General features: G+C 36.1%; 1 protein-coding gene across 2 annotated transcripts in view; it reads right to left on the minus strand.

Annotated features, from left to right (window-relative positions):
* The window catches only part of PLPP4 (phospholipid phosphatase 4), a 227,514-nt gene that overhangs the window by 145,569 nt on the left and 69,429 nt on the right, over positions 1-12,516 (minus strand). For both annotated transcript variants that reach the window (XM_043988922.1, XM_043988921.1), the window contains exon 2: positions 10,621-10,729. In XM_043988922.1, the coding sequence (XP_043844857.1) occupies positions 10,621-10,729 (109 nt within the window). The remainder of the gene's footprint in view (positions 1-10,620; positions 10,730-12,516) is intronic.

A 12,516-nucleotide genomic window follows, 5' to 3' on the forward strand; every position in this document is an offset into this window, starting at 1 on the left:
TTGACTCCATAGCACATGTCCAATCTATCACCAAATCTTGGCATTCCTGTACTTCCTCTTCACCTGTCTCACTGAACCCTTCTCCTCCTTCAAGACTCAGCTCAAAGCCATCTTCTACATGATGCTTCTCCTGATCTCAGCTTTTAGAAGTCTTCCCCCCAACTTCCTTATATTTATTCTTTCTATATTTATGGAGGCATTTCCTGTCTCTTCCCAGAGACAGGAGTAGAGATTAGTCCATTCTTTGTATTTTTATGCCCCACAGCCTACTCCATCCTGTTTGGCTTTTAAAGTGTTTTGTACCCTGAACACTTCTTATTTTTTCAGTTTTCTTACACCTTACTCCCCTCCATATTATCTGTGATCCACTGACACTTGCCTCATTGATTTTCCTCAAACAAGACAATTCCATTTCTTAACTTCAGGCATTTTCAGTGGCTGTCTCTCATGCCTGGTGCGTGACCTCATCTCCACCTCCTAGTATCCCTGGATTCCTTAAAGTCTCAGGTAATGCCCTATCTTCTGTAAAAATCCTTTCCCAGTCCCCCTAACTAATATTAATGCTAGTAATGTCTCTCTGAGATAATTCTCAATTTAGCCTGTATTTATACATAGTTGTTTGCATGATACATTAGACTGTAAGGCCTTTGAGAACAGGGACTGTCTTTTACCTTCCTTTCTATGCCTAGTGTTTAACAAGATGCCACACACATAGTAGGTGCTTTAAAAATACTGACTGATTGACTCTTTCACTACTAAAATAACCATACCAGTGCACTGAATAACAACTAAATGGGAAGCTAGTCTCACTCACATGGCAGGATGCAGTTGAATATTACTATTACACATAGGTTGTGACCATGACATACAAAACCGTTCATAACCTGGCTCATAGAGAACTTTCTGAAAGGCACTGATGCCCACACAGCTGGTATGCATCAGAGGCAGGTATCAAATCCAGGTCTGACTCTGAGGTTGGCTTTCTATCATCATAGTAAGAGACACATCAATTACACTGTGATTCTACATTTTAATTATTCTGTGTTTCGAATTTCATGATTTCATTCTATGGGCCTTATTACTGAATTTGTGCTGTTTTAAGTGGTAAAAGAAGAAAAAACAAGTATCTAGTCATTTCATTCTTTTCCTTAGAAAAATTGTTACCTGTTTCTTCAGATCCTCTGGGGACGGAGTAACGGTGAAGCTGAGCCATCTCATCGGGTAAACCAGACTGGAAAAACATAAGCTCTGGGCAACTTCTGCCCTTGGTTATGAATGAGGGCCCGGGGTTACCATGGAGTTCAGATGAGAAGGCCACAGGTGCAGAGTAAATAGCTTCCTTACCAATGAACAAAGTTGATTTCTGTATGACCTGTGTAAGTAACAGATCCTGGCTCTCGGAGTTCATTGACTAAACAAGTGAAAGTAGTGGCAACATAAGTTTTGAGACATTATCTGTAAGTAGAAAGTGGGCCATTCCTCCAGGAGACTCATTTGTTGTATTTCACTATCTGAAATGTTTTGGAAATACCCTGGCGTTCAGTGGTATTATAGGGTAAAAAGGATGGAGGGGAGAAAAGGGGATGAGTCCCTATGAGAAGAATGTTTTATTATTGTGTGTAGAAGTTGTAAATTATGTAGAAATGCTAAGCAGGAGTGAACTATCCCCTGGGGTAAATGAAACCATTAAGAACTCCTAGGTGATTTTAAGTATTCAATCAAAAGGCACTGTGTAAAGGGTGTATAAAAATCACTTTTGCATTTGTAGACTGCACCTCAGCAATATTCTCTGCTGCCAGCAAGTTATTATATCATATCACAAAGAAAGGTATAAATAGCTTTGACTTTTTAAGAGCCTAAATGATCTCTCTCAGGCACCCTCCATCTCTAAGATTCTATGAATTTTCACTGTAAAAATTAAATTGTCTATCATAATATTCCTTTGCTAATATTTCCCCTGTTTTTAAACCCATCAATTTCATATTTGTCTTCTTAGGAGGCACCTTAAACCCTAAACATAAAATATTATTTCCAAATTATAATTAAAGTGATAATAGGTAACTATGTGGAACAGTAGATAGAGTGTTAAATTTAAAATTCAGGAATACCTGAGTACAAAACCTGTATCAGATACTAACAATATAACCCTAGGCAAATGACTTAAACTCTCAGCCTCTGTTTCTTTATTTGTGAGAATAATGATATTCAATAGTTCATTGGGTTCTTGTGAGGATCAAATGAGCTAACATTTGTAAAGAACCCCACAAACATCCAAGTATCATATAAATTCTAGCTGCTATTTTTAATAATAATATTAGCAATGTTCAATAAAATAATATGTCTTCTGGATAGGTTATGACTTGCAATAAAGGGGTAACCAGAAGACATCTTGATCTTTTGGGGTGTTTTTAAAGATATATAACAATGAAGAAATTTATTCTTAAAGATATCTAGAAATATAGATGGGCTTGTTGATTTCATACCAAAGAAAACACAGAGATGGACATCCTACCATACAGGCTAATACTAAAACATCATAAAAAGGGCACAATTAAAACGGAAACCATTCTTAAAGTGGAAGAGAATAAATCTTGGTAAATTCTTTTTTTGTGTGGGGCAATGAGGGTTAAGTGACTTGCCCAGGGTCACACAGCTAGTAAGTGTCAAGTGTCTGACGCCGGATTTGAACTCAGATCCTCCTGAAACCAGGGCTGGTGCTCTATCCACTGTACCACCTAGCTGCCCCCTTGATAAATTCTTTTTTTTTAAATTAATAAAGTATTTTATTTTTTTCCCGTTACATGTAAAGATAGTTCTCAACTTTTTTTTATACAAGCTTTACAATTTCAGATTTTTCTCCCTCCCTCCCCTCCCTCCCCCCTCCCCTAGACAGCAGGTAATCTGATTGATATATATGTGTATATATATATATATATATATATATATATATATACATATATATATATATATACATAATGACATTAATCCTATTTCTGCATTAGTCATGTTATAAGAGAAAAAATCAGAGCAATGATGAAAAACCTCAAAATAGAAAAAAACAACAGCACCAAAAACAAAAGAAATAGTATGGTTCATTCAGCATCTATACTCCACAGTTCTTTTTTTTTTTTTTCTTGGATTTGGAGATCCTCTTCTATCGTGAGTTCCCTGCAATTCTTCTGTACCATTGCATTGGTGAGAAGAATATAGTCCATCACAGTAGATCAACACTCAATGTTGATGATACTGTGTACAATGTTCTTCTGGTTCTGCTCATCTCACTCATCATCAGCTCATGCAAGACCCTCCAGGTTTCTCTGAACTCCTCCTGCTCATCGTTTCTTACAGCACAATAGTATTCCATTGTATTCATATATCACAACTTGTCCAGCCATTCCTCAATGGATGGGCACCCCCTCAACTTCCAATTCCTTGCCACCACGTAAAGAGCAGCTATAAATATTTTTGTACATGTGGGTCCCTTTCCCCTTTCCATGATTTCTTTGGGAAAAAGACCCAAAAGTGGTATTGCTGGGTCAAAGGGTATGCACAGCTTTATCACCCTTTGGGCATAATTCCAAATTGCTCTCCAGAATGGTTGGATCAGTTCACAGCTCCACCAACAAGGCATTAGTGTTCCAATTTTCCCACAGCTTCTCCAACATTTATTATTTTCCTTTTTTGTCATTTTAGCCAATCTGATAGGTGTCAGGTGGTACCTCAGAGTTGTTTTAATTTGCATCTCTCTAATCATTAGAGATTTAGAGCATTTTGTCATATGGGAATAGATAGCTTTGGTTTCTTCATCAGAAAACTGCCTGTTCATATCCTTTGACCATTTCTCAATTGGGGAATGACTTGGATTCTTATAAATTTGATTTAGTTCCCTATATATTTTAGAGATGAGGCCTTTATCAGAAGTACTGGCCACAAAAATTGTTTCCCAGCTTTCTGCCTCCCTTCTAATTTTGGATGCATTGCTTCTGTTTGTACAATTTTTTTTAATTTAATGTAATCAAAATCATCCATTTTGCATTTTATAATATACTCTATCTCTTGTTTATTCATAAACTGTTTTCCTTTCCAAAGATCTGATAGGTAGACTATTCCTTTCTCCCCTAATTTACCTATGGTATCACCTCTTATGTCTAAATCATGTTTGATAAATTCTTAATAAAGATACTGGAGACTTTCTGATATATTTTATATCCTCAGACAGGAATTATGACCCCTTTTAGATAAAAGAAACATCTTCCATAATGGCTACCAACAGCTTGGGAATATCATGAAAAATATCAATTGAAGTTTTGTGAATATGGATGAGAAAAGAAAACTATCTATCTCTTTTTCTCATTTTTCTATGTATGATAAAGGCATCAAGGAATTTGCATTAGAGTTAAATATTTCCTTTCATGCCCACCTGCCTTTCTAAGGAGGGCAGACTCTTTTGTAATGAAAGTGAACCATTCTTTTACTTTCAGTGAGGCAGGGTAGATTAAATATGGGATTTAGAGTCAGGAATACCTGGAATCCAATCCACCTTTTGACACTTTTTAGGCATGTGAGCCAGCATAAGTCACTTAATGTCTATGTGCCTCAGACAGCCCTCACAATTTAACCATCACTGAGGGTTGTGACCTGCTTAAGTATCGAGATTTGCCAAAGAGTTCCCCATACCAACAAGATCACAGATTCGTACTCAGAAGAAAGCATCACCAAAACAGTAAGTGATCCTTGAGATGACTTCTTTGCCCCTCTGCTCAAAAATCTCCAATGCCTCTCTACTGCTGACAAATCAACTCCTCTGCCTTGCATTCAAGACATCCACAAAGGTCCCATCTTACCTTTCTAGGATAATCCCATCTCAGTTCCCTCCACATACTCTAGGGTGTAGCCAAATTAAATTACCGCTTCCTACAACACGAACATTCTTTTGCCTCCCTACTCTCATTACTGCCTCTGTCATAAATGTTCTCCTCCCCATCACCTACTGAATTGCTCTCTTTTGCATTTCAAGTTTTGTCTCCTCCATGAAGCTTTATCTCATCTCTCTTTCCTACTCACTTGTTGACAAGACCATCCCCCTCAGACCTAGCATAACACTTTATTTTGTACTTCTGTAGTGGCTTTACTTATCATATTATTTGGTGTCATCATTGTCCTCTCTCTGTGTGTCTTGTCCTCCCCTATGCAAGACTGCTAGCTCCATGAGGGCAGAAAACATGTCTTATCTACTGTTACCCTCCTAGAGTATAGGTCAGTAGGTGCTTAATAAACCTTTGTTGAATTCACTTTACTGTTTGATCATATTATTGTAAAATGATTTGTTACCAATGCTCAATTATTGAGAATATCATCTGGGAAATACTAGGTCAATAAGACTAGCTATCAAAAAGAGAGGGGGAAAATGGGGAAGGAAAAGGTGAATGGAAAGGGAAATGGGAAAGAGGGGAAAGGAACCCCAAACATAAAAATGGTCAAAATGCTAATTTGCCTAAGAAGGGAAAAAATTGGGTTAATTCAAGCTGTACCCAAAATATTCTTTATTCATATATTGGGGGAAAATGGTAGGGGAGGTGGGGGGGAGTATATGGAATGGGTGAGTTGACAGCATGACATACTTGCCAAAAAACCCACCCCAAAATTTTGGGGGTATAGGATGGATCCAGAACTGTGATATAATGGGCATGGGGGAATTTCCATATTGAAATTTCTTCTATTGAAGCAGATTAATTAGAAGCTTGAAATTTATAATATTTTAAATGTTTAAATGTTAAGTACAATATTTTGAATACTTAATATTTATTGAAATAAAAATATGCTTTATTTAGGACATTTGTGTTTCAATAGAAATAAGTCAATATAAGAGGCTAATATATTTATTTCCTAGGTCTACTATTTCAATGTATCTGTGATCTGTGGCACATGTAGTTCCTCTACCAGTGCTGTTCACAACCTGTGTCCTCTCACCCTGTACAACCCTTATCTTCCCTAAAGTCTTCCATGGAGAAGCCAGCCAATATACTGACTGCCTTCCTCTGTATCTTTATAGACACCATGGCAACACTTGGAAGAGCTAAGCTCTTTTGAGTAACTATGGATCTCACTTAGAAACCCCTTCTGGGTATTGATGAAATGAGTACAATATTGCCCATAAACAATAACATCTGGAGAACCACTACATGAATATACAATCCATCTTTCCTGGGCCCTCTCCATAGCAATAGAAGTCACCTTTGGTGAGCATATGTTTCCCTCTATGATTCTTTGCTTGAAGTTGGTACTCAGCATATCGTATAATAAAGTTGGCTCCATGGTCTTGGTACTATGCATGATTTTAACATATTTATTGGAGTTACCTTGTTTGAGAGAATCCAATAAAACTGCATTTTATTGTAGTGAACCAAATGGCCTCTTGCAATCAACAAATGCCACACACTGACATTTCTACACTTTTGTAGTAATTGTGTTATTGTGAAAATGTAATTAGCTATAGAAAATTGTCTATGTAAACCTGCCTGCTGCATTCCTGTACTTTCATCTGAAACACACTGAGTGTATACACTATTCTCATAAAGATTATATAGACCCAAGAAAATAGGGATTTGGTTTAGCAGTCACTGAGGTCTTTCCAGTTACTTTTCTTTGGGGATAGCTGCACCCATACTCTTGTCCTTTCTTTAGAAATATTCTTCTCAAAAATGTCTTAGAAATTGATGGTGATGCCTGAAGACCTTGAAAATTATATTATCTCTGGTAGAAAAGGTATAAGCTCCATATAATTTTTCCTAAAATTATATTCTTAAATTCCATTGTCATTTACATGGGGATATTGAGGGGGTAGAATTCAATCACTGATAAAATAGATAGCATTAAAAATAAATGTTTGAAAAAAATAAAAATCAATCAATCAATCAATCAATAAATAAATATTTGTGCATCTGTTCCATTTCACTTCTATTTGTTGTTCTCCTTCCTGGAAAAGCTTAACAGGCTTGTTTTCTCCTTGCCCACTTGTCACTGTTTTAGGAGGCAGTATTTCTCATATTTGCTTATATTCCATACCTATATCCCAGATTTCATCAATTATGTTATAATTGTGTTAATCATAGTTAATCATAATCCTATATTATATACTATAATATTTTGCAAATATGCTGGTCCCCTAAACCAATGTTACCTTTAGCTGTCTGTATCCCTCCACTTAGCAAGGAAATCAAGTATTTGTTGTCTCAGGCAGCATATGGGTCCTTCTGAACTTTTCACTGTACCAACTGTTTTGCATTGCTTATACTTCTTTAAGAAATGGTTATTGAGTTACCTATTTTTGCCCATGTCCTATTTCTTTGAGCCAAAAGTTTGTGTCAATAGGTAGGATTCAAAAGTTTGTATGATAAATTAGATGGAAGGTCTTAGATTATACTTGGTCTCTTCTTTATCATTTCTTATAGCTTTGATTCATTTCTATCTTTTTTCTTACTCAGTTGATGATATGGTCAATTTCTAAGGTATTACATAAAGATATTTGGAGCTCCTGGAGAGAATACTGCTAATTAAATATTTGTTAAAAATATGTCCTATTAATTATAAATCTGACTAATCCACATCTAGGCTATTAGAAATAATCTATGAAAAGCAGAAAGAATATTTTTAATATTATCTCTAATAATGGCACTCAGAAGATCTTATTTAATTTATGTGCTGAAAAATAATTTTCATTTTTATATTACAGATGTAATTTTATGTACTGCATTAATTGTGTTTTTATAGACAGACATTAAATCTTGTGGACCCAACTTAACGAAATTCATTAAGTAGTATTAATAAAATGGAGAGTGAACTTATTTCATTAAAAGAGCAGGGGATACAACCAAGTTGAATACACTTCTATCCCTTGGAAAAAATACAACATTGAAAAACCCCTTCAGTTCTTCCTCTCTGCTAGCTGCCAACATGCAAATGTACACCCATCTTATTTGTGTCTGAAGCTAGAATATTCATGGCTTTTGTCTCTAGACTTCAAAAAGTCCATTGTAAATAAATCCAGGACTCTGTAACAAATTTCCAACAATCTGGCATGGAAATTAATTCCAAAATTATGTTTTACAGCTTGAGAGTCCTGAAATGGAGATAAATGACAAACACAAGGCTTGTGTGATTAGAGCAATAAGACTAATTTGATTAGATATAATGTGAAGTTTTGATTTCAATATAACCTGTGTTATATTGAATTGGAAAGGTGTCCAATCACAGGACTTAGAACAAAATAAAATACCATATCAACAGCAGAGTTCTCATCTTCTACTTCTCTCGGGTTTATGAAATTCAGCTTTTCTTTCTGGATAAAAATAATTATCAGAAAACAATTGAAGTGATTGTTTTATTCTTGCATGGAGTGAATTCCCATATACAAAGATTCTTCCAATTATCACTAATTAAAATGATCTCATCAAGAAACCAGAGGTGTTGTGTTTTTCTTTTTCAAGCCCAAAATTATCTTCTGTAGAGGCATTTAAAGCCTTTGGCTCAATCACTTCAGCAGTTAGTGACATGGGGTTTAATTCTGTATAAATAGAAATAGTCTGTGTTATATCTAACACGTAATTTTGTTTGTTTGTTTTCAACTCAAAATTTCATCTACCATAGAAAAGTTGGCAGAATTCAAGGTGTAAATTAGTGGGTTATTTTGAACTGGGTCCTTCACTCTTCAAAATTAAACCCCTTGAAAAATAAACATACACACACACACACACACACACACTCTCTCTCTCTCTCTCTCTCTCTCTCTCTTTCTCTCTGTCTCTCTGTCTCTCTGTCTCATATATATATATATATATATATATATATATATATATATATATATATATATATATATATATATGTCAGACTAGCAGAAAAGAAAAGAGGGGGAAAATAAATAAAACCTTCCAACATCTACTTTTGATATTTTTCCACCCAACCCTGAAGCAGAGAATGTAAATAGTAATGGCTATGCAGAGGTAGAACCAGGATTGATAAATAATATTGTAGAAAGGACATAGGACAAAAACCTAAAAACATTACTCCAAGTATAATCACAAAGAGAAGGCGTTTGCCTTGGACACCAACACTGATTAATAAAGTTAATCACCTTTAGGACTGGAAATTTCCATTGATGAAAAATGTGCTTGATCCTTTGAGGTATTCTTAAATTTTAGACCTTTTAGTTATTAAGATACATATACTATTTATATTTTATACTTCAAAATAATGAGATTTTATTTATACTAGGTATTATTTCATCCACAATTTCAGGCTCTTCTTACAGGGTCAACAGATATGAGGACCAGTTCATTGGCTACCAAATTTTCTTCCTTACAGACATCTCACAATAGATTCAACATTCACTGACTCTGAATATACACAGATTTGTGGAACTCTAGAATGGGAAGAGACTCTGGATGTTATATACGCTAACCCTCTCATTTCACAGATGAGTAACCTGTGCCCCTAAGAGGCTTAGTGGTGAGAGAGTTGGCCTTGCCAGAAGGAAGACATGTGCTGAAAAATAATTTTCACTTTTATGTTATAGGTATTAGAAATCTACACACTTCATTGACTGTGTTTTTATACATCCACACTAAATCTTATGGGCCCAACAGAATGCAATTCATCAAATAATGTTAACAAATGATGCTGAAAGGCAACATGGCTGAGTGGATGGAGAGTTGGTCTCTGGATCAGAAAGACTGGGCTCTGACACAGACTAGGTACATGGCCCTAATAAGTTATTTAGCTTTTCACTTTCCTAAGCAACTGCCTGAGATTCTACAGTACAGAGTGGGTGCTAATCTACATTGGTAAAGGAGGGGGTGGGTCCTTACCAAGGGTTTCCTATGCCAATGAAATCACAGTTCTGGTCTTCCTCTCCACTCCCCTCCCAAAAAATGAATGAATAAATAAATAAACAAATAAATGGATAAATAAGAGGTGGTAACAAAATTATGGTTTAATTGCCTCTGGCATGAACTAGCTGTGTGACCAGAGACTGGTCCCTTAAGTTCTCAGTATATCAGGCAACTCTGGATGATTATAAATCACAGAGAAGAACTGCAGATCTGTAGATCTCAATGAATTGAGTTTGCTTGACTCTGCACAGATAAAGTCTTAGGTCCAAACCAAGAAAAAAGAAAAAGTCTATGGTCTGTGGCAGAGGTAGAGGTGGGTGTAGTAAGTTACCCAAGACCCCATAGCTAGTCAATAGCAGAATGGAACCAGATTGAATGGTGCTGAGATGCAGGTCAATGCACTCACTGTACACTCTGCTATCCTGTCTTTTCTCTTGAAGCACTGAGTAGTTACTATTTATTACATGACCCTAATAGCTCACTCATAATTTTGACTTGAATGACCTATCATGTCCCTTCCAACTCTGGGATTCTATGATTTTAATTAAATGGAAATGATAAGCTTTTATTCCTATCCAATTTTCCCAGGAGTTTTTGTTTTGTTTGTTTTGTTGTGGTGTGTGTGTGTGTGTGTGTGTATTTTAGCAGAGGTTAGGAACACAAATACAAAAAAAATGTGCTTTTTAGAATTTTGAGGGCTATCGAATGCTCCATGCAATCACCCAATACTTACAAACATGAGGCGTGTTGGTATATTGTCTGATTGCACCAGTGGATTTTTATAGAGCCAGATCTCTTCTGGCTGGATAACTCTCTGGAATGGGTCCAAAAACTCAGTAAATCTGAAAGAAAACAAAGAAAGAGTCTCAAAAGACCTGGTATAACATCACGTCCTACTAGAACATCAATGAGGTGGTATTTGGCTCCAGTTAAAGTCAATGAGCAGTCACTGTTTGGGAGCATAGCCCAGAAAGCCTTGCTCCTGCCTCTTCCCTAGAGCAGTTTGCCTAGTGGAAGGATAATGCCTGTGGGAATAATAGATCAGGCTTTAACACTCCTAAAGCAATGGGTTTGCAAAAAGGAAGTAAAGGACAAAATCAGGTTAACTCCATGGTCTGAAATTCAAGAGAGCTGAGTTCTAGGTCCATCTCTGCCACTAACAAACTGTGGGATCTTGAGCACCTTGACTCTTTCCTCTGGGTTTTGGGTTTTCATCCTCTTACCAAAAAACACCTAGAGATTTAGAGATTTAGTTATCAGCAATGGGTCCTGTGTGTGTCTACATACATACTCACATATATGCACATGCATATATTTTGTTGTTGTTATCCAGTCATTGTGGTTGTATCCGAATCTTTGTGACCCCATATGTGGTTTCCTTGGCAAAGATATGGGAGTGGTTTGCCATTTCCTTCTCCAGCTCATAAGGAAACTGAAGCAAGTAGGGTTAAGTGAATTTCCCGGGATCACATAGCCAGTAAATATCTGAGGCTAGATTTGAAATCAGAATATCAGTCTTCCTGACTCCAGGCCTAGAACTCTATCCACTGCTGCTCTACACACATATACACACATCTGTACACAGATAAACACATATGTGCAGATACACACAGAGCCCCACTGCTGTTCTCTAAAGCTTTATAGGTACTTTTGGAGATAGATACATAGCTATAGATATAGATATAGATATAGACATACATATACATATACACACATATGTAAGTATATATATATATATATATATATATATATATATATTTGCATTATAGGAATCTAGCACACATGCACACATATCCATTGAATTTTAGGACTGAATGGGATCTTTGAAATCATTTGACTCATTTTATAGATGAAGAAACTGAGGCCCAAGAGAGGTGATGTGTCTCACTAAAGGTCACAGATCAAGATAGCAGTAAAACACACATTTCCTGATTTCTGTCTCCACTAAACTGAAAATCTTAAAACATCATGAAGCAACGAAAGGTGTTGTTGTTGATACAGCACTGAGTCTGTTTCACAGGAGATTGGGGCATATTCTAAAGAGCACTACATTTTTCCATACTTTTCCAAAATCTCACCAAACAATTAGACAACTGGGGCCTGCTACCTTTATTTGCCTCAATAATATCCTCAATAATATTTGTCTCAATAATAGCCTCAATAATGCCAATGAAGACCATCTCATGGTGAGTGAAGACTTGAAACTGACCAAGAACCTTGGGCTGGTCTGTGTGTTCTAAAGAAAATTATGATAATGATATACCATATATGGGGAGAAAAGATGGGTCCAAAGGAGATAAGCAATACTACTACTAGTTCTATACCCAAAGATTATTAGGGGAAAAAGGAAGAGAACCTATAAAGACTAAAATGTTTATAGGAGCTCTTTGTGGTGGCAAAGAACTGGAAATGGCAGGGGTGTCCATCAATTGGGGAATGGCTGAACATGTTGATGTATCTGATTGTGATGTAATACTACTGTGCTATAAGAAATTATGAGCTTGGTGATCTTAGAAAAAACATGATAAGACTTGCATGAAATAATGTAGTGAAATGAGCAGGACCAAGAGAACATTGTATACATTAACAGTAATATTGTTTTAAGAACAACTTTGAGTGAATAAATAAT

This window comes from Dromiciops gliroides, chromosome 2 (assembly GCF_019393635.1).
Source record: "Dromiciops gliroides isolate mDroGli1 chromosome 2, mDroGli1.pri, whole genome shotgun sequence".
Taxonomy (NCBI): Eukaryota; Metazoa; Chordata; class Mammalia; order Microbiotheria; family Microbiotheriidae; genus Dromiciops; species Dromiciops gliroides.